Genomic DNA, 27467 nt, shown 5'->3' with positions numbered 1-27467 from the left:
GCTTCTTGATTAGACCAGGGTTCGAGCCCGTCACCACCAAATACGGAGGATGCGGAAAGGCCAGGGAATGACCACCACATATCCCGGAGCAATATGGCCTTTGTTGCTAATGCTCCTAATAACCAAATAACAACAACAACATGGAAGACTGCTGCACAAATTGGAGCAGTGTGGAATTGGAGGCAAATTGCTGCTATGGATAAAGGGGTGGTTGAGGGGGAGAAGACAGAGAGTGGTAATCAATGGACACTGCTCATCGTGGACTAATGTTATTAGTTATTGGGTCCATTATTGTTTTCTGTATTTATAAATGATATTGATGATGGTATATCAAGCTTAATGTCCAAGTTTGCAGACGATACGAAGGTTGGCAGGGTTGTCAAGGACACTACTGACACTATGCTACTGCAACAGGATCTGGAAAGGTTGAGCAGATGGGCTGAGAGGTGGCAAATGAAGTTTAACATTGACAAATGTAAAGTACTACATATGGGAAACAGCAACCCCAGAGCAATGTATCAACTCTGTGGTACTACACTGACAGTGGTAGAGAATGAAAGGGACCTGGGGGTGGTTGTGCAGGCAGATATGAAGTTCTCTGAGCAGTGCAGATGGGCTGCAAGAGTAGCTTATGGTGTATTGTCAATGATATATAGGAATTTTTCTAGCAGGGATAAGGAGGTGATTATTCCCTTGTATAAGGCAATGGTCAGGCCACACCTAGAGTACTGTATGCAGGTCTGGAGGCCTCGTTTCAAGAAGGATGTAGAGCTGCTGGAACGAGTACAGAGAAGGGCAACAAGATTAGTGAATGGAACAAAGGGGTGCTCTTACGAAGAAAGGCTTAAGTTTTGCGAATTACAGTGTCTGGAGACTAGGCAGCAGCGAGGTGATCTGATAGAGGTGTACAAAGCCTTGAATGGTTTGAGCATGCTCAATGCTGATGGGATTCTTCCTCTTGCTCAGAATAATCACCTGAGAGGGCATAAATTCAAATTGAGAAAAGACAGATGTAGGATAGGCGTGCGGAAATTTGCCTTTAGCCAGTGGGTAGTTGGTTGGTGGAATAGACTTCCATCCCTTGTCGTGGAAGTTGATAGCCTAAATAAGTTTAAGGCTCAGCTGGACAGGTATTTCGAACGAACAGAGGGGTGAAGTGTAAGTGGTTATTTTTTATTTTTTTTTTTTGGCTGATGCTGCATAAGCTTGCTTTCTTGCATCAAATGCCTCTACTAATGCTAAAGTTCCATTTGAACATTTTCTGGTACAGTATCCACTTCCATGTCAAACAGTCTGAAATTGCCTGTGTGCAAAGGAATGCCAGCAAAACAAGAAGAAAACTCAGTTCTCAAGTCACGTATCACAGTCACAAATATGTTGGCATCTGTTGGTTTGGTCTCCTGGAGTTTAAGGAAATGAACATAGTTTGATTTTCCACAGTCATAATTTTGTTTTGAAGGCGACAATGTATCCACATATCTCATGTATCAGCAGGTTTCTTCCGTGAAGCTGCAAGTTCAGGTTGTCCACCAAAAATGCTAGATGTGAACGCCATTTGGGATCGCGAAATTCTGAGGCATTTACATTTTTACTTTCAAGGAATATAGCTATTTCTTCCTGAAGAGAGTATACTCTTCCTAACATTGCATTTTTTGTACTTTGTGTTTAATTTCGAGGTCTTCCATGTGTCTTTGAAGCAGAGCCACAACACCTTTCTTTCCTCCAACCATTGCTGGCACTCCATCGGGCATACTAGCTTTGTTAGATCCAGCTTCATGTCTGCAGTACACTACAGCAATGCTTCAAGAATGTCTGCACCTGTGGTAGTGCCCTTGATAAGTACCAATTGAACAAACTCCTCAAGAATGTCGAAAGTTGAATTTACTCCACATACAAATACTGCAAGCTGAGCGGTGTCTTTCGTATCTCTACTCTCATCGAGCACTATTGAGAACTGTAAATTTTTTCGGTAGTCCTTTAAACAATTTTTCACATCCACTGACATTTCAAAATAGTCTTTTTCTAAGGACATCTATAACTGTCATCAAATTTTCTGCTATCAACTTCAACGCTGCGTAGCTGGCACATGTATTTCTTTCATATTCTGTGCTTTGTTTCCTGAATACCAAACTTTGTTTTTCTAGACTCTATTTAAGTTTATGAAATTCATTCTTGCTTGCCAATTAATTTCACTGAATTTCAGGTGTTTTGTCTCATGGAGCTGCTTGATGTTGAGTTCCTTATTCGCAGCAACACTTGCATGGCAAATTAGACATATGGGCTTGCTGAAGTGTTGTGTAAAAAGTATTTTTCTGTCCAAATGTCTTGGAATACTTGGCACTCAGCATCCACCTTCCTGCATTTTGTTGCCATTGGGGTTCGCTGAAGAAAAAAAAAAGAAATTGAAACATTATTATCGCTATAACTATTAAAATTGTAAGTGAAGAAGATAACACCTCACAGTTTAGCTATAAATTATGCCACCATGTCTCAAGTAGAAAATACAAGAAACAAATGCACTGTATGAGAGACAAAACTTGCCCAAGTCCGAGGACTCCGAATTAAGGCTCAAAGTAGCAAGAGCAGCATTAGATGAGCAGAGCGACAAACGAAATTAAAGAGAAGGCCAAAACACCAGTGACAAGTGAAAGAGTGACAGATGCCTCTCTGCAAATTCCTCCCACATCCACCAAGCGTGGCTTATGCAACATGAGCCGTGGTGCCATCAGCCACTGTAGCACAGACAGAAAATAGAAATTATGGGAGATCAAAACCAATCATAAAAAAAATGTATGAAAGCAAAGCTGTTCTCCGAATCTTCTAAAATCAAAAATCTAAATGCTGCTTTTTTATTTCTATTTTAGATATGTATTTTTTTGACTTATAAACAAATATGTATATTTATATGCAGGCTCGTAACACCTTCCAAATCATGACAATTTATTGAAATACTGCTCTTCTACATCAAGCCTGAATAGAATTACAAACTGGAATTCTTTTTAGGACCACCGCGGGCCGGGTGGATATGATATTTCTTTTTGGGACTATGGGCCGGATCCAGCTTGCGGGCCATAGGATGCCAGCCCCTGTTCTAGTATTTACATAAGTGAAAAAGTTTTTGCTGTTTTTCTTTGCATCCTTTGCCAAACATATCTTGTAATCTGCCTTTGCTTGCCTGACCTCCTTTGTGACTTGTTTGCAGACTAGTTTATATGTACCATAGGCATCTGTTTCACTGATATTTATATGCATCTCATGCAGTTTTCTTCTCTGCCATGAGTTATTATTATTATCATTAGCCATATGGTGCAAGGAAGCCTGAGGCTTATACTGCACCAGCCAAAAAAAAATTTTTTTTTAACCCTGAGAGAGAGAGAGAACAAGGATCAGAAGTAAACGGGAATCACCAAGAAAAAGAGGAATGACGAGTTTCATCAGTTCATCTGACATTCATTTAAGCCTATACCTTGAAGAGTGTTTCTTAGTTTGGTATGAAAAGCCTAGTAGCTTCTATGATTATTCCTTTGAATGCTTTCCATTTCCATTTGCTGATAATAGCATCATCATTTGGTCCCACTGTATAGTATTTAAAAATTGGCTGAGACTACTGCACAATTTGCAGTCACCTTTATGAAAGCAAAAACCCCTCCCTTTACCCTTGATGGTAGTAGTAGTAATGCAAGAAAGCAAGCTTATATAGGCCCCGGGTGCCAAGCATTCCGTGGCCAAGCGATCTCAGTGCGTTTTCCAAAGCGAGCTATCTAAAGAGCTTTTGCCATTGTATATATTCTGTTTATTTCTGAATACCCTTTTTTCTCATTTCATATTTAAGTAGCTCTTTTGTTCTACAAGAAGTAGGCAAAGGCCCAGAAAGGAAAGAAACCTTTCTGTTTCGTTTTCTTGATTACTAACACAACTAATAGCCGCTTGGTCACCTCGTGGCACTACTCCTGCCTCCCCGTGGCGGGGCCGGTAACCTGGGTGGTAAAGACAAACCCCCAGGGCCAAAAGGAGTCGACATGGATATTAGCATTAGCATTAGTAGAGGCATATGATGCAAGAAAGCAAGCTTATTCAGCATCAGCCAAAAAAAAAAAAAAAAAAACCCACTCCCATTTCACCCATCTGTTCGTTCCAAATACCTGTCCAGTTGAGCTTTAAATTTGTTTAGGCTATCAACTTCTACAACAAGTGATGGAAGTCGGTTCCACCAACCAACCACCCGCTGGCCAAAGGCAAATTTCCGCACATCTATCCGACATCCGTCCTTCCTCAATTTGAATTTATGCCCTCTGAGGTGATTATTCTCAGCAAGATGAAGAATCCCATTGGCATTGAGCATGCTCAAACCATTCAAAGCCTTATACACCTCTATCAGATCACCTCGCCGGTGCCTAGTCTCCAGACTCTGTAATTTGAAAAACTTAAGCCTTTCTTCGTAAGAGCAACCCTTTGTTCCATTCACTAATCTTGTTGCCCTTCTCTGTACCCGTTCCAGCAGTTCTACATCCTTCTTGAAATGAGGCCTCCAGACCTGTATACAGTACTCAAGATGTGGCCTAACCATTGCCTTATACAAGGGAATAATCACCTCCTTATCCCTGCTAGAAAAATTCCTGTATATCATTGACAACACACCATGAGCTACTCTTGCAGCTCGTCTGCACTGCTCAGAGAACTTCATATCTGCCTGCACAATTACCCCCAGGTCCTTTTCATTCTCCACCACTGTCAGTGTAGTACCGCAGAGTTGATACGTTGCTCTGGGGTTACTGTTTCCCATATGTAGTACTTTACATTTGTCAATGTTAAACTTCATTTGCCACCTCTCAGCCCATCTGTTCAACCTTTCCAGATCCTGTTGCAGCAGCAGCATAGCGTCAGTAGTGTCCTTAACGACCCTGCCAACCTTTGTATCATCTGCAAACTTGGACATTAAACTTGATATCCCATCATCAATATCATTCATAAACACCGAAAACAACAATGGACCCAACACTGAACCTTGAGGAACTCCACTAATAACATTAGTCCACGTTGAGCAGTGTCCATTGATTACCACTCTCTGTCTTCTGCCACTCAACCAACCCCTTATCCATAGCAGCAATTTGCCTCCAATGCCACACTGCTCCAATTTGTGCAGCAGTCTTCCATGTGCAACAGTATCAAAAGCCTTTCTAAGATCCAAATATATAATATCAAAGTTATTCCCTGCATCCAGTTCTTTTGTGACTACATCGTAGTATCCAATCAAATTGGTCAGGCAAGACCTGCCCTTAACAAAACCATGCTGCGTCTGAGCTATAACTGAATTCTTGTCTAGATGATCCTGCAGTGCTTCTGTAACCAGTGCCTCCATTAATTTACCTGGAACAGAAGTTAAACTAACAGGTCTATAATTACTTGTGTCAGCCTTTGATCCTCCTTTGTGAATTGGGGTTACATTTGCACATCTCCAGTCTATGGGTACCTCCCCTGAGTCCAAAGAAGCTCTCATAATTATGGCTAGGGGTTTGCATACTTCCTTTGCTGCCTCCTTTAATATAACTGGATAGATCCCATCCACCCCAGGTGCCTTTTTTATGTTTATCCTCAACAATCTCTCCTCCACTTTCCTCTCAGTTATAAGTAACTATCCACTGTTAGAGTAACTATCCACTGTTAGAGCCCTCGAGCTCAAGGTCAGAAATTCCTGACATTGACCATGACTCCAATCGTCCAAAGCGACTAAGGACTGAAAATCAGAATAATGACGTGCCAGCATTTCTTATAATGCACTCGTTATCCACGCAACCTGTTGGCAAATTATCGCCTTTTCTTATACAGAAATGTTTGGAATCGGTTTGTGGATCTCCTAAAATGGTTAAGCGTCTCCAATCTGGAGACCTTCTAATTGAAACTTCTAAGACAACTCACTCAGAGAAGCTGTTAAAGTTAACATCATTTAACAGTATTCCAGTGTCAGTTACGCCCCATAACACCCTTAACACATCTAGAGGCATTATCAGCGAATGGGACTTGCTATCTGTGTCAGAAGAAGAGATAATGCAAGAACTCAGGGAACAAAAAGTGACGCATGCGCGGAGAATAATGACCAAAAAAGATGGCAACCTACTACCAACCAGATCCATCATTTTGACATTTAGCATTCCGACTCTTCCATCTTCTGTTAAAGCAGGTTATTTAAACTGCAAGATTCGGCCCTACATACCAAATCCCATTCGCTGCTTTAAGTGCCAAAAGTATGGCCATTCTCAGACGGCATGCCGAGGCGATGCTGTGTGTCCTATTTGTGGCTCTAAGGAGCATTCCCAAAGTGACTGTACAGCTACCACTCCTAGTTGCCCTAACTGTAAAGGAAGCCATCCTGCCTTTTCTAAAGCATGTGACCTTTGGAAAACAGGCAAACAAATACAGAAATATAAGGTGGAGCATAAAGTCACATACCCAGAAGCAAGGAAGCAAATTCTGTTAACCATGCCTAGCCGATCATACGCATCGGTCACTAAAAATAGCCGGTCAATTTCAACTCAAACAGATGTCTCCATAGAACCAAACATTTCATTTGCCACCTGGGCCAAAACTTTGCTAACGTACAATAAAAAATCTACAGTTAATGAAACTAGCAACACACCAATCAGTATTCCAACTGATGCCATCTCAACCTTGCCCGAAAGAACAAAATCTGTTAGTGTTGAAAATAAAAAGACAACGAAACCACGCCATAGCAACATGGAAATGGAGGTTCAGTCAGAGGACGAAGACACAGTACTAGAACTACATGCCAATGATACTATGGAAACAGGACGCCCAACCTTTCCCAGAAATGAAAAATCAAAACAAAATAGACAGAAACCTCAGAAAAAACAGTCAGATCAATCTTCCTCAAATAAACCCAATCAATGAACAAATTCCTTCAATGGAACTGCAGAGGACTACACAGTAATATAGAGACCTGAATGATTTACTCATACGAACTAACCCATTAGGAGTATGCTTACAGGAAACATTTTTATCACCAAAAGTTTCACTCAAATTCAAAAACTATACTATGTTTAGGCGAGACAGGGATTCTGACTCTTCTCGTGGAGGGGTAGGTATTCTTGTGAAAACTACCATGCCATCAAGACATCTCCAACTGGTAACCTCCCTAGAAGTTGTAGCAGTTCGGATAGCAATGGGAATATCATTAACTCTTGCATCTGTTTATATACCACCTAATTACCCTTGTTCCCAGGCTGAACTTGACAACCTTTTAACACAACTGCCACCTCCTGTCTGTTTACTCGGTGATTTCAACGGTCACCATCCATTGTGGGGATTCTCCACTAAACAGATAAGAGAGGCCAATTAATTGAAACATTCCTAGATAACCATAATCTGACTGTATTAAACACTGGCTCTCCAACTCATGTTCAATTACCTACAGGTACAACCTCTGCCATAGATTTATCTATCTGTTCAGCATCTCTTTTTCCAAGTATGGAATGGTTTGTGTTGAATGATCCATTCCACAGTGACCATTTTCCCATCATCAGTTCGATTCAAACACAGGTCGTATCATGCCCGAAAGCCCATTTTTCTTGGAATTTCCACAAAGCAGACTGGAAAAACTACTCTACTTGTGTCCTACTAAACAAACAGTATGTACAACAACAACATATTGATGACGTAACCGAACACATTACCAGCCATGTATTATCAGCAGCCGAAATTTCTATTCCAAGATCCAAACAGAGCAAGCGGGTACACCAAAACCATTTGTGGAATCATGATTGTACCATAGCGAAAGTAGAAAAAAACTGTGCCTGGAACCAATTTCGCAAATATCCCACTACCGCCAACCTTATAGTTTTCAAAAAACTGAGGGCCAAAGCAAGACAAATTAGGAAAAAAGCAAAACGTGACTCCTGGATTAAATTCGCCTCAACTATTAACAAAAATACTGACACTCGGATTATCTGGAAAAAAGTACAAGCTCTGAATGGAAAATTTCTACCGTTACAGTCTCCAATAATACAGTGGAATGGGCAGGACCTATCCTCTCCTACTGACATCGCAAATGCTTTAGCAGAATCCTTCTATAATACTTCCGCCTCCACCACTTATGTGACTACTTTTCAGAGAATTAAAACTAATGAAGAACGAAAAAAATTAAATTTTTCCACTAATCTCCCACTCCCATATAACCAGCCTTTTACTATAGCTGAACTCAAAGAATCCTTGAGTAAATCTCCAAATAGTGCAGCAGGACCAGACGGCATCCACTACAGAATGCTTAAACATCTGTGTGAAGCTGATCTGTACACACTCTTGCTATTTTATAACAGGATCTTCTCAGAAAACGCATATCCTCTCTCATGACGTCATTCATATATTTGTGCAATACCAAAACCAGGAAAAGATACTTCTCAAGTTCAAAATTACAGACCAATATCATTGACAAGCTGTTTGGGCAAGGTCTTCGAAAGGATGGTGCATAAGAGACTCACCTGGATTCTAGACTCCCAAAATCTGCTTTCTGACCACTAATATGGCTTCCGCAAAAACAGGTCCACCCTAGATTTACTTGTCAAAATTGAATCTAACATACGTAACGCCTTCATCAGGAGACAACATTTAGTTATGGTCAACCTGGATATTCAGAAAGCATTCGACACCACATGGCGTCATGGAATTATCACAGATATGCATCAGTTAGGGTTGAGAGGCTATCTCCCTCAAATAATTCAGAACTTTTTAAAGTTACGTACCTTTCAAGTCAGATATCAAAACTTCCTATCAGCATCTCATATTCAAGAAGAGGGTGTCCCACAGGGTTCCATACTGAGTCCAACGCTATTTGCAATTAGGGTCAACAATATATTGGAAAATCTTCCAAAAACTATTCAAGTATATATGTATGCAGATGACCTCACCATATCGTGCCAATCACAAAATATGAATACTATCGAAAGACAGTTACAAATTACTCTAAACAGAATAGAATCGTGGACTTTACGCAATGGATACCATCTTGCCGAACAGAAATCCACTACCACTCATTTCTGCAAACTCCGGTCATTTCATCCTGATCCTGAGTTAAAGATAAAAAATGTGTCGGTTCCTCAGGTTAACACTGTCCGCTTTCTTGGCCTGATACTAGATAGAAAACTGAACTTTCAAGCACATGTGGCCTATCTTCGAACCATCTGCTTGAAGAAATTGAATATCCTTCGGTGTGTGTCATCCATGTCATGGGGTGCTGATCGGCATACGCTTATCCATATTTATAGAGCTCTCATCAGGTCCCGTTTGGACTACGGTTCTCCAGTGTATGACTCTGCGAGGAAGAGTACTTTAGAGCGGTTAAATACTGTCCAGCACAGTGCCCTTCGAGTTTCTCTAGGGGCTTTCAGAACCTCTCCAGTCCAGAGCCTTTACATTGAAGCCCACGAACCTCCCTTACATCTTCGGAGGAAAACATTGCTTTCAATATATGCCGCAAAAATCCGCAGTCTTCCCCCCTACCACCTGAATTGGAGATGTCTATACAATACCGAATGGGACTCATTTTACAACAGCAAACCAAATGAAAACAGACCTGCTGCACTTAGACTTAAAGAACTAACTCAAGCGTGGAATATTGAAATAGGCAATATATATCAGGACATAACACCGCCTGATCCACCGTGGACAAATACCCCTGCAATTTACGATGACTATTTCCAACAGTGGGGAAAGAACACCTTGTGTCCCTTCAATATCGCACAGTTACATGAAGCTCACTCTGCTTCTAATTCACAGGCCTGTAAGATCTACACAGACGGATCAAAAACTGAGACTCAAGTAGGCACTGCGGCAGTCTTTCCATCTTTCACCACTTCTGTCTCATTACCTGTATAATGCAGTATCTTCACTGCTGAGCTTTATGCTATTAACTTGGCTCTAGGTCACATTGCTAAACTTCTAATTTCGTCTGCTATAATATACACTGACTCGCTCAGTGCTGTCTCTGCCATAAATAGTAATACCAACTCCTCTCACCCTGTAATAAAACAAATCCATTCTAAATTACTTGTGTGTAATGAGTCAAACCAAACTGTAACATTCTGTTGGATTCCAGGTCATTCTGGGATAGCAGGAAATGAAAGAGCAGATCTTGCAGCGAAACAATCAGATACTACTCTTTTGCAGACTTTTCGAACCCCATATACTGATTATAAACATATTATCCGTAAAGCATGTTACAATAGCTGGTCACTAATCTGGAGAGGTTATCCAAGAAACAAATTATACCAAATAAAACCAGAACCAAAGCTGTGGCCCTCCAGCTTCCAGAAAAGCAGACGAGAAGAAATAATTTTAGGAAGGCTCAGGATTGGGCATACTCATCTCACTCACCTGTATCTATTAAATAATGACAGCGCTCCACAATGTACATCATGTCAAGTACAACTGACCATTCGCCATTTGTTAGTGGACTGTCCCCACTTTCAAAACATCCGCTTAGATACTTTTAAATCAATTGCTAAAACACAGTCATCAATAAATTTATCGCAGATTCTGGGAGATGATCCTAATAAAAAAGAACTATTTACTTTCCTAAACCGGATAAAAATATATCATAAAATATAGTTATTATTTCAAATTCACCATTAGAAGACACAATATGGCCAAAGCAGCCTATGTGTCGTTAAAACCCAACAACAACAACAACAACAAGCTTATATAGCAAGCCAAAAAGTGAAGAAGACAGTGCTATTTTTGTAATAAAAATAAACAAATAAATAATAATAAGCACTATTATACATTCTCCCATTCATTCAGTCTCCATTTATCTTATAATCCAAACTGTTTACTGTTAGGCTGTTTTAACAGTGCATGTATTAACTGAGAAAAGGTTTTAATAAAAAATCTTTTTTCATGCTGTGATAAACAAACATTGTCACTTCAGTTGTTATGAATTCTTTTTTTGTGCATGATTAATATATTTTATTTTTACAATACATGTAGTTGTGCTAATTATAGAAAAAATTTCAATGAATAATACTCTAATTATTATTCAGATCAGAAACATAGTGAAGAATCACTGTGTATACATATAATAGGTTTGTTATTAATGATATATTCTTCATACAGACGCATTTTTCTTCATTGAATCTCTCACGTAATCCAAACAAGTACCTACAAGCCAAAAAACAGAAACTTGGACCATCGTTCAAAGAACTGCTAAAATCCTCTTTACCCTCAAATAGTAATTTTGTTGAAGATAAAAGGAAATTTGAAAATCTCTTAAAGTTGACTTTTCAAAGTCTTATGGTAAGTACTATTGAGATTCTTTACTTCTGGGATAGGGAAATTGAAACACACAAATAGTTTCCAATCATTACATTGGCCAACAAAAAAAAAAAAAAATTATTATTATTATTTTTTTTTTCATACTTCCATAGCAAAAGTTGCTGATTCTGTATGAATAAATATTTTTTAAGGGCAGGCAGTTTTGTACATTGTTGCTTGTTAAACATAAGTTTGACATTATTTTTTTATACATGAACCTCACTGTTGACATACCAGGATAGTCTTTTTTCTTCTTTTTTTTTTAAATAATTAATTTTCTGTTGTCAATAAAGTGATTATATGTATTACAGCTGAAATAGAAAAATTACACTCTACAAAGGAAATCTACTGATTCGAAAAATACCAACATTGTTTCTATCTTGTCTCTTGAAAGGGTAACTTAAAAAAGTGTTGAAAGGGTAACTTAATAAATGACCAATTTTAAATGTCATACAATAATACACATGCTATTTTAAAAATGAGTCTTGTTCATTTAAAATGCTTTATTCAAACATAATGTGATACATATATTCTTCTTCTTCCAGTCACATAGCTCCCTGAGGAGCTGTTGTTGCCACCGCATATATTCTATTTCCTTAGAAATGTTTGCCGCTCAGGTTTTTTTTTATAGTCCATTCTGCTTTATCTCTTAAGAAACCAGCAGTAACCTTCCCATCATACCAATATCCCGGTGACCTTGGTACCACTTTAACATCGTGGATGGTAAAGTGGTGTCTCAGTTTCCCCCCATTTGGAGGGGGAAGACTGAGACAGGAATGAAGAAAATGAATTTTTAAAGACACTGGGCAGCCCATATCTTTATAACATTGCAGCAAAGTTGACACCAGAGATTCACAATTATCTTCTTTCCTTCTTCCAAGAAATCCATGCATAATTGCTTTAAAGAATGGCCAAGCTGCTAGTTCAGGATTCTGTGAATTAGCAGCCTTCTTTGTTTTAAATACATTATCTTTCAGGAGTTTCTTTATTTGATGCCCAATGAGTATTGTATCTTTGTATTGTAAGTTTTGTATCTTGAAATTGGAAAACACTTCCCTTGGGTATCAAATTCTATTTCCTTCTTCTTTCAGGAGCTTTAAAAAATTCTTCATTAATGCAAAGATGGAATAAGAACCTTTTTTGGTTCAACCATTGGAACATATTTTTTATTACTTTGCCCTAATACAAATTTCTCTTTTCTTACTGCTGCACAATATAATGTTTTTCTGATGTCTTGCCTGTCCCACAAAAATAGAAAACAACAGTATATATTTCTTTCAGTACATGATGAGAATGCATTTCTATTTGTAAGCTAAACTCTTTTTAAACTTGATTCAGAAGACCACTAATACCTTTGAGAAATGGATACTATCTTTCATAATGAAATATATTTTTATTACTGATTCACTACTGATGCTATGCTGCTGCAACAGGATCTGGAAAGGTTGAGCGGATGGGCTGAGAGGTGGCAAATGAAGTTTACATATGGGAAACAGCAACCCCAGGGCAATGTATCAACTCTGTAGTACTACACTGACAGTGGTAGAGAATGAAAAGGACCTGGGTGTAATTGTGCAGGCAGATATGAAGTTCTCTGAGCAGTGCAGATGAGCTGCAAGAGTAGCCCATGGTGTCTTGTCAATGATATACAGGAATTTTTCTAGAAGGGATAAGGAGGTGATTATTCCCTTGTATAAGGCACAGTACTCAAGCATAGTCAGGCCACACCTTGAGTACTGTACAGTACTCAAGGTGTGGCCTCATTTCAAGAAGATGTAGAGCTGCTGGAACAAGTACAAGAAGGGCAATAAGATTAGTGAATGGAACAAAGGGTTGCTCTTACAAAGAAAGGCTTAAGTTCTGAAAATTACAGTGTCTGGAGATTAGGCACCGGCGAGGTGATCTGATAGAGGTGTATAAAGCCTTGAATGGTTTGAGCATGCTCCATGCTGATGGGATTCTTCCTCTTGCTCAGAATAATCACCTGAGAGGACATAAATTCAGATTGAGGAAAGACAGATGTAGGATAGATGTGCGGAAATTTGCCTTTAGCCAGCGGGTGGTTGGTTGGTGGAACATCAACTTCCATCTCTTGTTGTGGAAGTTGATAGCCTAAATAAATTTAAGACTCAGCTGGACAGGTATTTCGAATGAACGGGAGGGGTGAGGTGGAAGTGTTTTTTTTTTTTTTTTTTTCTTTTTTTGGCTGATGCCACATAAGCTTGCTTTTTTGCAACATATGCCTCTACTAATGCTAATATTGAAAATATTTTGTGATGTTTTCAGCATACTGTAATTTTAGTTCCTGTTTCATGTAACTTCCACTGTTGAAACCTAGAAGCAACAAGTTCTGTTTGGTCTTCAGATTTGTTTGAATCACAAACTAAGTCATTCTACTCTCCTTGCTTAATGAAATGCAGTACTTTATATTTTTTTGATTGAAAGTCCAAATCTGTTTGAGTGATCTAACAAAGTCTACAACATAAGAATCCTCATTACATTCATTGGTATTTCCTTTATCCCATGATTTTGGGAGATCTAGTATTGATAGGTCTTCGTTATGTAAAACAGGCCTTATTGTAGATGATATGTTAGGATATTTCAATACTGTACTTGCCTTTCATGGACATCTGGCTCTGTGAAGACTCATTGGGTTGAATTTTTTTCAGCATGGTCTATACTTGTTAACTCTAAAGACTACTTTTATATGGATGGGATACACTTAAATAGAAGGGATGCAATGATATTTGCTGATGCTATTGAGGCACTGTTTAAGTGGGTCTGAACATTGCTAGCTTGGGAGGACACAAGCTAATAGATTAATTAGTGCCACAGCAGATGAAAGTGATTCTTCCAGTACTTCTAGTGGAACATGCAACAGACTGGAAAGCAAGGTGTCAGGGATGTCAGGTGCTGCTGTAGGTCATCATGGAACAAGTAAATGCATGGGCTGCATTAGTGCAACTAAGAGTAAGAACAGGTGCATGTATACTTGCATGTACGGTAATGTGAGGTGCATAGTAAATAAATTTGATGAAAAAGTTCTCGTCAAGTCATCAAATGCACCCTTGGCGTCATTTAGATATAAGGGATGCAAAAATTGAATATAGGGAGTACAACGCATACAAAAAGCATGGGAGGAGAGAGAGGTTATGCTCTTAGTTAAGAAGCATGTTGAGTCAGTTTGGTGTGAAATCAACACTGGGAAAACAAAAGTGAGAGTAGGAGTGTGTGAGAGTAGTGGCCTAGTGACTATGATGAATATAACAAACAGGAGAAATAAGAATTGGCCATTAAATCAGAATGCATTATAATAGGGATTTTAACTTTTTAGAGATATTGCAGAAAGCCAAGGGAAACTACTGTAATATACTTCCCAAAAATAATCGCCATGGCTAATACAACAAGAGGGACATCCCCAAGTCCCCGACATCCCTTAAATAGGGCAGGAGTGCTAAGAATCTCCGGGGGGGGGGGCAAAAACATTCATTAGGAAAAATAGGAACATGGAATGTTAGAACCTTATATGAAGCTGGGGAAACTAGCAAATGTGGCTAGGGAAATGAAACATTGTTGAGTAGAAATTCTTGGTTTAAGTGAGACCAGATGGACTAACTGAAGAATCTGCTATTCCGACGGTATTGTCTTATACTATTCTGGACAGGAGGCAATACACATCAACTTGGTGTGTAGGAATTATGATCCACGATCATTGAAGAAATCAGTAGCCAATTTTATTCCACTCAGATCGCATCATTATGTTACAACTGCACGGTAACCCAGTTAATATTAATGTAATACAAATTTATGCATCTACAGTGGATAAGAGAGGTGCCTCCATAGCTAGGTGGGAAGGAGCAGCAGTGCGTAACACACGCTTCTTGATTAGACTGGGGTTCGAGCCCGTCACCACCAAATACGGAGGATGTGGAATGACCACCGCATATTCCTGGAGCAATATGGCCTTAGTTGCTAATGCTCCTAAAAACCAAATAACAACAACAACAGTGGATAAGAGTGATGTTATTGAAGAATTCTATAGACAATTGAAAGACATCACAAGTAACATCAAAAAACATGAAGTAAATATTATCATGGAAGACTTTAATGCCAAAATCCACAGAGGAAAGATACTTGACATTGTGTGTGATTTTGGTCTGGGTTTTCGAAATGAGCGAGGAGATATTCTACCAAGAGGAGAACATGATAATAGTGAACTCATGGTTTGAACTTCCCCCCACCCCATACTGCTCTATACGTGGAAATTCCCCAAGACAAACGAGGGACTATAGTTAGAAATCAAAGTGATTTCATACTGATTAATAAGCGTTTTCAGAGTAGGCTCAAAGGAACCAAAACTTACCCTGGTGCGGATGCTGATTCTGATCATAACTTATTAACAGCTACTATTAAAACAAAGTCGAAAACCATTAGGAAAGGAAATAAGACAAACAGATTAAATTGTGAAAAACTCAGTCTCAACTGTGCAAGAAAAAATGAGGAAAGAGCTGAACGTAAAATTAAACAAAGAGTGACAGCTGGAGATGTAAATGATGACTGGAAGGAGTTTTGTAAGATCGTTATCAGTACTGGAAAAAAAAAATTCTAAGTGATGAAAAACAACCTGCAAAAAAGAAATGGATGACAGAAGAGATCCTAAACCTAATGGATGAAAGAAGGAAGTTCAAAAATGGTGCTCCAGCTAAATACCAGCAGATCAAGAAAGTAATAAAGAGGAAAATTAAGGAAGCAAAAGAAGAGTGGATGCTAGAAAAAGCAACAGAGATAGAAGAATTAGAACAAAGGCATGATAATTTACATTTATACAAAAAGCTAAAAGAATTAACAGAAAATACAAACAGAATAATACCATACACAATAAAGAATGTCCAGAATCAATTAGTTTTAAGAGGTGATGACAGAAAGAAGATGTGGGAAGCTTACATCAAGATGTTTTTTGATGATGCCAGACAGGACGTTAGTGTAGAAAGCCTTGAAATTCTACACTCTGAAGTAAAATTTGCTCTGGGAGTGGCAAAGACTAGCAAGGCAGTCTCCCTGGATCAAATCCCAGTTGAAATAGTGAAACTTCTAGATGAAGAAAATCTGAAAGATCTAACTAAAATATTCAATAAAATATGCCTAAATGGGACACTACCTAATGATTGGTCGAGGTCTTCATTCATCCCTCTTCCAAAGAACAACAACATTACCTCATGCAACGATTTTCGTCTTATTAGTCTGATGAGCCACATATTGAAGCTGTGCTACAGATAATCCAAAACAGGATTTACAAAAAATGTGAATCATTAATCTCTGACACCAAATTTTGATTCTGAAGTGGACTAGGCACAAGAGAAACTCTCCTAGGTATGAACATGCTGTTACAAAAATGTAGAGAAAACCAGAAGACAGTGTTTATCTGCTTCATAGACTTTGAAAAGGCTTTCAGTCGGGTACAACATGCAAAGCTTATAGAAGCACTTAAAAAGCTAGATCTCAAGGGACGGGACATCAGACTTATTAAGGAAATTTACTGGAATCAAACACCACTGTAAGTGTTGAAGAGGGTGAGACCAATGAGATCAATATAAAAAGAGATATAAGGCAGGGTTGAATACTATCACCCATGCTATTTAACGTCTATTCTGAAGTTATTTTACAAAATGCATTGTGGGTAAGGAAGAAGGAATTAAAATAAATGGTCAACTGTTAAATAACATACGATATGCTGATGATACTGCTATATTTGCAGAAAATATAGAAGACCTTCAATTGCAACAAATGTAATATGAATCAATGTCAACAAGACAAAATACATGATCATAAGTAAAACTCCAGTAAGCCAAGTCCAACTATTATTGAATGGTAGTTGGCTAAATGCTGATTTAGATCTGGAAAGAGAAATAAAGGCAAGAAAAGAGGTTGCGAGAAATGCCTTTACAAAGTAGTAGTAGTGGCATGTGATGCAAGAAAGCATGTGTATGAGCTTATGCAGCATCAGCCAAAAAAAAAAAAAAAAATCACACCACTCCCTCCAAATGCCTGTCCAGTTCAAGGTTAAAGGTTGTCAAGGTTAAACTTCAGTTGCCACTTCTTAGCCCATCTGCCCAAATTATCTAGATCCTGTTGCAGTAGCACAGTGCCATTATTGTCATTAACAGCCCTGCCAACCTTTGTATTATCTGCAAACTTCGACATTAAGCCTGATATACCTTCATCAATATCATTGATAAATATACAAAACAACAGTGGACCCAACACCGAACCCTGTGGGACTCCACTAATAACATTAGTCCATGAAGAGTAGCACCCATTGATTACCACCCTCTGTCTTCTCCCACTTACCATCCTTTTATCCATTGTAGCAACTTACCCTTAATACCATTCTGCTCCAATTTGTACAATACTCTTTCATGCGCAACAGTGTCAAAAGCTTTCCTGAAATGCAAATATATGATATCAAAATTATTTTTTGCATCCAGTTCCTTTGTAACCACATCATAATATCCTATCAAATTTGTCAGACAAGACTTTCCCTTAACAAACCCATGCTGTGTCTGAATTATTGCTGCAGCCTTGTCTAGATGATCCTGCAATGCATCTTTAACCAGTGACTCCGTTATTAAATATAGAACAATGCTGTGTAATAAAGCTCTAGATCTGTCAATCACACTGAAATTAGTTAGGTGCTATGTGCGGTTCATACTATTATACGGAGTTGAAACTTGGACTCTGAAAACATCGAGCAGGAACAAAATAGAGGCCTTTGAAATGTGGATCTACAGATGCATGATAAAAATATCTTGATTAGACAAAATCACCAACGTTGAAGTCTTGAAAAGAACAGGAAGGAAACGTGAATTGTTGAGTTTAGTGAAGAGAAGGAAAACTGCCTACCTGAGATACATCCTTAGAAATGAGAAATATAAACTGCTTCAAGGAATAATAGGGGGAAAGAGAGGTGTGGGGAGAAGGAAACTTTCATGGCTTGAAAACATCTGCAACTGGATTGGCAGATCAACTGAGGATCTTTTTCATCTTGCCCATGACAGAGAGAGGTACAGCATGGTGATTGCCAACCTCCAATAAGGAGACAGCATCAAAAGAAGAAGAGATATTGATGCAAAACTGTTCATTGGTCGCCCACACACACTAGCAGGGCTTTTGTGGATTTATCGCTGTATTAGAGATGCAAAAAGAGGAAGTGATATTCTTGATCTGATTATCAGTGGTGGTTTTGTTTTGTTTTTTATGAAAAAATCCCAAACACAAAAGTTATTAGAACCTGTAGTACATAATACCATGTGGGTTAAGAAAGATGAAAGAAGATACTTGTTGACTATAGACTTGAATTTCTAGACACCCCTATGCTCACATTATAATTTTCGGGTAATATACGTGATAGGAGGTTGTTCCGGAAAATAGAAGTTGAATGAATAAATCAGGAAGAAGTAAAGTTGGATCTGTGAATTTCAAGTTGAATAATAAAAGGATGATGACTAGTTGTGGAATGTGTTCACACTGGTTTGGGAGAAAGAGGGGGAATTATAGAAGCCAGTTCAGAAGAACAGTGCCTATGGAAGTATTTGTAGAAAAGGCATGCAGCAGAAACAGAATGACTATGAGACAGAAAGTAAAGGGACTTTATAAGACATGGGTCATTAATTAACTCAACTGCTGTCTTTTAAATGGAGTCTAGAAGTGTGAGAGAGGTTATGGGGGCACTGCCCCCAGATGTGAGAACAATATTCCATGGTGCAGATTTGAGATTTGTTCAAAATGAATAGCAGTTTAGAAGAAAAGTAATGCAGAGAGTCAAAGAGAAAATCAGTTTTTAAGGAGCAGAGAAAAACAACATTTTTGATGTTGGATTTGGACCAGGTGTTGCTTGGGGAAGATGTAGACCTCTGTAGCTGCTGCAAATTAAGTTTTTATCGAAATTTTATGGTATTTTTGATTAGTTAGTGTATTAATTGTATTAATTTGTGTTTTACAAATAGATTAAATAGGCTAAGTGGCATTCATTAGCTTATTTTTTAAATTTATCTAGCGATTTTGTAACTCAACTCACTACTCCTACTGCAGTTGTAGCAGTGTTTTTGGCAGGAATATTGTAGTGTAACCAGTAGCTCAGAAGAATAGTAAGGTTTAAATTGTAATAAGTAAGTATTTTGAAGGGTTTAATCGCCTTTTGGGCATATATTTTTTGATTAGTTAATGTGCTAATTTGTGATTTACAAATAGATTAAATAGGCTTAGTAGCATTCATTAGTGTATTTTTTTAAATTTAGCTAGTGATTTTGTAAGTTACAATTTGCTACTCTTACCACTATCATATTGGTGTTTTGGCTGGAATATCACAGCATAATCAGTAAGATAGAAGAATAGTTGGATTTTAATTGTAATAAAAAGTATTTCGATGGTTTTAATCACTTTTTGGGCATATATCTTTTGTATTTAGTTAAGGATTCCTACCAGCAGTAGGAGTCAAAAATTTCAAAAACCAGTTCTCTGTCATCTTACTCCTCTTTCAAGGTTAAAAAACATAAAAATCATAGTTTATTAATATTTTATTTTAATAAATTTTTCAGTGTGAAATGGCCTTTAGGGATATATACCAGTTCGGCGAACTTGGGAAATTGTGGGAACAGGTTCGCACGAACCGGCTGAATTCCACCACTCGATATAACCAATATAGCATTGTGATTGTTATGGTATAGTGTAACTTGATAATGTGTATCTCGAATTTGATAGCTAAGGTATAATGTAAAGCTATATTGTGGAATACGTATTACGGCCTTAACTTAGTATAGTGTTGTACAGTCAAGTATAGTATAATAAGTTAATCAATTAAATTTATTAACCTGATTAATTTTAATTGTTAATTAACTAAAACATCATATTTAAACAGAAATCATGCCCAAAATTGAGCAGCAAAGCAATGTGCACCAAGTAGAGGGTGATGTGGCTCGGGGGAGAACTGAAGGGGAAGATTCTCTAATGCATCACAGCCTAAAGAAGTTTTCAACTTGTGAAATATTTACAGACCTTTATGGGACCGGACATGATGTTGTCTTCATGTTGTGCTCGATGTAAGCAATGTGAAGAAGTAGGCTGCCATCTTTGCATTGCTGTGGGCCTTTATTGAGAGCTTGAAGGACAGGGTAGCTGCCTTCGAATTGGGGGACCCATCAAGCTCTCAGCTACCCACATCAATGCCAGAGCTTGCACTTGATCATGGAGCAACTTTCAGGGCAGAATGTGCTGTTCCCACAGGAGCTAGTTATTGTTGGTGACTGTATTGTCAGGGAGACGGGAAGTATATTCTGCAAAAAGGATAGATGGAATAGGACTAGGGGCAAAAGTTGATGACGTAGAGCAGATATCATCTTTTAAAGGCACAAAAGGTGATATTGTTGTACATGTTGGCAACGTGTACAACAATATCGCCTTTTGTGCCTTTAAAAGATGATATCTGCTCTACAGCATCATCAACTAGGATATTAAGAGTAGGAGAACAGCAGACTTACTTAACAAGTACAGGTCAATATTGGAAAAAAGTTGAAAGTTAGGGTTAAATTTGAAAGTGTCTGCAATTCTGCTCAGACATGATATGAAGGAGTATATGATAAGAAACTTGTCAATCAGTTCGGCCCTGGAGAGATTTTGCAAGGCTCATGGGGTAGAATTTTTCTCAGCATGGCCTGTGCTTGTTAATAGGGCACTGACTCTCTTTAAAAATTACAGCTGTGAATTACAGGCTCCGAAAAAGCAATAAGTGTTTGTCTTTTTATTTACCTAATTGTTATTTTATATTGTACCATACACGTAGTCTTATAGTTATAGTTATGATGGTTATTTTTAATTTAGATAAAGAGTTTTTGTACATTACTACTTAATATAGGTAAAACCGTTATTTCGTTCGACTCTTGCAGCCATTGTTTTTGTATAGAGTAGCAGGGAATTCAAATTTTTAATTGTGGTAACTAGGTAGCTCTAATGTAGAATTATATAGCCTAATACATATCACTACATTTAGGATTCTATTAGATAGCATAGTATTGACAATTAATTAATTAAATTTATTGATCTTATTAATTTAAAATATCATGCCCCAGACTAGAGCAGCAAAGCAACGGGCACAAAGTGGCAGGAGTGCTGTGACTCGGGGGAGAACTGAGGCGGGGGGGGGCGATTCTCCAGTGTATCACAGCCTAAAAAAGGTGCAACTTGTGAAATGTTTGCCGAACTCTCTGGAACAGAATATGATCTAGCCAAGGAGGATGTCGTTGTGTGTGCCAGGTGCAGAGTGTCTAGAAATTAGGCATCAACTCAGCATTCTACTGGGCATCTATGGGAGCTTGAGGTGTAGGGTAGATGCCCTCAAAGGAATTAATATGAGGGGCACGTCAAGCTCTCAGCTGTCCAACTTAATGCCAGAGCTCACTCCTGGGCATCAGGCTACACAGCGGCAATCTCCAAGGCAGAATGCATTGGTCCCAAAGGAACTAGTTATTGTTGGTGACTCTAATGTCATGGAGATGGGGAATATATTGTGTAAAAAGAATAGATGGAACAGGACCAGGGTATTAACATTAGCATTAGTAGAGGCATTTGATGCAAGAAAGCAAGCTTATGCAGCATCAGCCAAAAAAAAAAAAAAAAAAAAAAAAAACACTTCCACTTCACCCCTCTGTTCGTTCGAAATATCTGTCCAGCTGAGCCTTAAACTTATTTAGGCTATCAACTTCCACGACAAGGGATGGAAGTCTGTATCACCAAACACTCGCTGGCTAAAGGCAAATTTCCGCACGTCTATCCTACATCTGTCTTTCCTCAATTTGAATTTATCACCCTCAGCCACCCCTTTATCCACAGCAGCAATTTGCCTCCAATGTCACACTGCTCCAATTTGTGCAGCAGTCTTCCATGTGCAACAGTATCAAAAGCCTTTCTAAGATCCAAGTATATAATATCAAAGTTATTCCCTGCATCCAGTTCCTTTGTGACTGCTTCATAGTATCCAATCAAATTGGTCAGGCAAGACTTCCCCTTAACAAAACCATGCTGTGTCCAAGCTGTAACTGAAGTCTTGTCTAAATGATCCTGCAGTGCTTCTTTAACTAGAGCCTCCATTAATTTTCCTGGAACAGAAGTTAAAACTCACAGGTCTATAATTACTTGTGTCAGCCTTTGATCCTCCTTTGTGAATTGGGGTCACATCTGCACATCTCCACTCTGTGGGTACCTCCCCTGAGTCCAAGGAAGCTCTCATAATTATGGCTAAGGGTTTGCTTACTTCCTCTGCTGCCTCTTTTAATATAACTGGATAGATCCCATCCACCCCGGGTGCCTTTCTTGTGGTTATCTTCAACAATTTCTCCTCCACTTTACTCTCAGTTATTACAAGATTCTCTAGCTTACTACTAGAATTGAATACACCTCTGGCTTTCTCCTCACTAAATAACTCCTCATGTGTGAATGTCGATGCAAAATATTCATTTAGTTTGTTAGCTACCTGAGCAGGATCATCAACAGTTGACCCATCGATATCAAGTGGTCCAATCTGATTCATCCCCTTCCTTCTAGAGTTTACATAAGTAAAGAACTCTTTGCTGTTTTTCTTTGCATCCCTTGCCAAAGATTTCTCGTAATCTGCCTTCGCCTGCCTAACCTCCTTTGTAGCTTGGTTACAGATCAACTTGTATCTATCATAGGCTTCTGTGTCATGTGTTAATTTGTATGTATCCCATGCATGTTTCTTCTCTGCCATATGCCTTATCAGTTCATCTGACATCCATTTAGGCCTAAACCTTGAACAATATTTCTTGGTTGGTATGTAAAGCCTTGTAGCTTCCAAGATAAGTTCTTTGAATGCTTCCCATTTTGCATTTGCTGTTGATAACATCATCAGTTGGTCGCACTGTATAGAATTTAAATACTGTCTCAGTCCATCATAGTCGCCTTTACGAAAGCAATAACCCTTCCCTTTACCCCTAATGGTAGTTACCTCTTTGAGTAAATCCCACTTCAGCACACTGTGATCACTGCCACCTAGTGGTTCATTTATCTGCAGATTCTTAATGCATGAAAAATCACTGCTGATAATCAAATCAAGAGTATTCCTCTCTCTAGTTGCCTCCCGAACATGATGCTGTAGAAAACAATCATCCAATAAATCCACAAAAGCCTTGCTAGTGTGTGAGTGACCAGCTCCAAAATTCCAGTCAATATCTGGGAAATTAAAATCATCCATTATAAGACTCTCTGATTTACTGGCCCACTGTATTTCCCTGTACAGTTTATTATTATACTCATCAGAGTCATTAGGCCTATAGCACTCTCCTACTCTCAATTTTGATCTCCCAATGCTTATGTCATACCAAACTGACTCTACACTGCACTGTCCAGCAATGTTGACTGGCTTCACTTCCTTGGATTTTATATGTTTCTTAACTAATAGCATAACCTCTCCTCCCTTCCTATCCTGTCTATCCTTTCTGTAGACGTTGTACTCCTCAAATTCCAGTTCTGCATTCCTTATATCTGTGTGACACCACGTCTCTGAAATCCCAACAATATCTGCCTTTGATGTGTTTTGAGCAATATCTCCCATTCATCAAATTTATTTACTAAACTCCTAGCATTGGTGTACACGCAAGTATACATGCACCTGTTTCTATTCTTAGCTACCCTAACAAAACCCATGTGTTTACTTGTACCGCAATGACTCCCAGCAGTCTCTGAAATATCCTGCATCTTGTTTTTCAGGCTTCTGTTCATTTCAATAGAAGCAGTGCAAGAATCTCTTTCACCTCTGCCAGTGGCTACTGTTAATCTATTAGTCTTTGTTTCCCCCCGAGCTAGCAGTTTTCCGACCCACCTAACACTGCCTCGATTGCATCAGCAAATATTCTTGCACCCTTTCTATTTAAGTGTATCCCATCCCTGTAGAAGCAGTCTCTCCTGTTAACAAGTACAGTCCAAGCTTAAAAAAATTCTACCCCTTGAGCCTTGCACAACTTTCCAGGACCGAATTGATTGGCAAGGCTCTCATCATATACTCCCTCCTATCGTGTCTGAGCAGAATTGCAGACACTTTCAAATTCAACCCTAATTCACGGCTTTTTTTCAACAGTGACCTGTTAAGTAATTCTGCTGGTCTCCTACTCTTGATATCATTAGTGCCAACGTGTACAACTGTATCACCTTTTGTTCCCTTAAAAGATGATATCCCCTCTACAACGTCATCAACCTTTGCCCCTGGCAGACATACCCTGGGCCTGTTCCACCTATCCTTTTTACAAAGCATGTCCCCCGTTTCCCTGACAATAGAGTCACTAACAACTACTAGTTCCTGTGGGACCAGCGCATTCTGCCTCGGAGGTTGCCGCTGTGTTGCATGATGACCAAGTGCAAGCTCTGGCGTTGATGTGGGCAGCCGAGAGCTTGATGGGCCCTCACTATTAATCCTTCGAGGGCATCCACCCTGTCCTTCAAGCTCTCATATAGGCCCATAACAACACTGAGTTGTTGCCTGATTTCGATACACTCCTTGCATCGCGCGCACACACACAGAGACATCCCCCATGGCAATATCATGTCCCGTACTTGAATGCTCCACAAACATCATGCAAGCAGTGCATTTTAAAAGGCTGTGATTCAGAAGGCAACTGCCCCCCTCAGTTCACCTCTAAGCCACAGTACTTCCATTAGCTTGAGCCTTTTGCTTTGCTGCTCTAGTCTGAGTCATGATTTCTATTAATTTCAATAAAGTTTCAATTTCAGTTCAAAATTATACCCCTAAACTTGTATCCCAACACAATTATAACGGTATATATATTTTTCAGTGTCAAGTATTAATTATCTACGAGTTCCCTTTATATAACTTCTGTATCAGTTATGTATTATTTAATTATGTTACATTTGTAATCCAAGTCGTTATATGTATTTAGTTAAAAGTACAATTTAATTGACAACGAAGTTCAACAAGTTTAATAGATTCTACCAATCAACTGACAATATTATAACCTATACTATACTAACGCTAGCTATGACAAAGGCGACAAGTTACGAACGGTAAATCTCTGGACATTTAAGTATTAATTAACTTTCAAATCTCGCTGTCTAAATTCAGAATAAACTAATGATCCTTACTAGGTCTATAAGCTACTTACAGAAAATAATTTGTAAAAAATATTCAATAAAGCGGCTAAATATGGCTAAAAAACTTCTCGTTCAGCGGAGTTGCAACTTGTAACATATGGATTTGATACCCTTACCGATACTTTTCTGCAATTACAAGGCCGAGTAAAGAATAAATACACCAGATTAATCAGAAAATCACAAATTAATGCTATACTACTAAATTTAAATCAAAAGTTTTAGAAAAACAATAATTTCAAATCAATAAATAAGAAAAATCCACTTAGCGGCTTTGAACACGTCTGGCTCCTACTAGCCTCATCAGCAGAGTCCTCTTTGTGATGTGGTTACAAAGGAACTGGAAAAAAAAATTTTTGATATCATATATTTGGATTTCTGGAAAGCTTTTGACACTATTGCACATAGAAGACTATTGTTCAAATTAGAGCAGAATGGTATTAAGGGTAAGTTGCTACAATGGATAAAAGGATGGTTGAGCGGAAGAAGACAGAGGGTGGTAATCAATGGTTGCTGCTCTTCGTGGACTAATGTTATTAGTGGAGTCCCACAGGGTTCAGTGTTGGGTCCACTGTTGTTTTGTATATTTATCAATGATATTGATGAAGGTATATCAAGCTTAGTGTCGAAGTTTGCAGATGTTAATGACAGTAATGGCAGTGTGCTACTGCAACAGGATCTAGAAAATTTGGGCAGATGAGCTAAGAAGTGGAAATTGAAGTTTAATCTTGACAGGTACAAAGTACTACATATCGGTAGAAATAACCCCAGAGAAATGTACCAACTGTGCGGTACTACACTTAAGGTGGTAGAAAGTGAAAAATACCTGGGAGTAATTGTGCAATCAGATATGAAGTTTTGTGAGCAATGAAGACAGGCTGCCAGGGCAGGTCATGGGGTTTTGTCAATGATATATAGGAATTTTGCCATCAGGGTAAAGGAGGTGGTTGTCCCTCTGTATAAGGCAATGGTCAGACCACGCCTTGAGTACTGCGTACAGGTCTGGAGGTCTCATTTTAGGAAGGATGTAGATTTGCTTAAGCGTGTACAGAGAAGGGCAACAAGATAGGTGAGGGGAATGAAGGGATCCTCTTACCAAGTGAGGCTTAAGTTCTGCAAATTGAGTGGCTGGAGACTAGGCACCTGCACGGTGATCTGATTGAGGTGTTTAAAGCCTTGAATGGGTTGAGCATGCTGAATTCTGATGGGATCCTTCCACTTTTTTAGATTACGACCCTAAGGGGCATAAATTCAAATTAAGAAAAGACAGATGTAGAAAAGATGTATGGAAATTTGCCTTTAGCCAGCGGGTTGTTAATTGCTGGAAAAAACTTCCATCTGTCATTGTGAAAGTTGATAGGTTAAATACGTTTAAGGAGGAACTGGACAGGCGTTTGGAGGGAATGGTGTGATTTTTTTTTTTTTTTTGGCTGATGCTGCATAAGCTCATATGCTTCCTTTCTTGCATCACATGCCACTACTACTACAGGAGAGATTGTTTCTACAGGGATGGAATACACTTAAATATGAAGGGTGCAAGAATATTTGCTGATGCTATCAAAGTAATGTTGGGTGGATCAGAAAACTGCTAGCTTGAGAGGATTCATAGAATAATAATATATTAATGGTAGCCACAGGCAGAGGTGAAAGTGATTCTTGCATTGCTTCTATTGGAATGAGCAGCAGTGTGCAAGGTGAGGATTTCATGGGTTGCTGGGTCATCATGTATCAAGTAAATACATGGGTTGTATTAGGATAGCTAATTATTATTATTATTAGCCATATGGTGCAAGGAAGCCTGAGGCTTATGCTGCACTAGCCGAGAGAGAGAGAGAGAGAGAGAGAGAGAGAGAGAGAGAGAGAGAGAGAGAGAGGGGGGGATCAAAAGTAGAAAGGAATCACCAAGAAAGAGAAGAATGGTGATATCCAGCACAGGACCCTGGGTGTGCCGAGCCCCTGGTGTTAAAAAGTAAGAATGGGTG

General features: G+C 38.8%; 2 protein-coding genes across 2 annotated transcripts in view; both read left to right on the top strand.

Annotated features, from left to right (window-relative positions):
- The window catches only part of LOC150089137 (uncharacterized), a 448517-nt gene extending 432589 nt beyond the window's left edge, over positions 1-15928 (top strand). Inside the window, exons 18-19 of the mRNA XM_090389422.1 lie at positions 11122-11301; positions 15656-15928. Of these exons, the coding sequence (XP_090245548.1) occupies positions 11122-11301; positions 15656-15928 (453 nt within the window). The remainder of the gene's footprint in view (positions 1-11121; positions 11302-15655) is intronic.
- Positions 15929-15984: 56 nt separating this feature from the next.
- On the top strand, positions 15985-16596 carry LOC150089136 (uncharacterized). Its single transcript, XM_090389372.1, has one exon. It carries the CDS (start codon positions 15985-15987, stop codon positions 16594-16596), a length of 612 nt encoding a protein of 203 aa, XP_090245498.1.
- Positions 16597-27467: the final 10871 nt, after the last annotated feature.

This window comes from Mastigoproctus giganteus, chromosome 2 (assembly GCF_048544385.1).
Source record: "Mastigoproctus giganteus isolate SK-2022 chromosome 2, ASM4854438v1, whole genome shotgun sequence".
NCBI lineage: Eukaryota > Metazoa > Arthropoda > Arachnida > Uropygi > Thelyphonidae > Mastigoproctus > Mastigoproctus giganteus.
The sequence above is the reverse complement of the archived record's forward strand: the minus strand, read 5'-3'. Positions and strand labels throughout refer to the sequence as shown.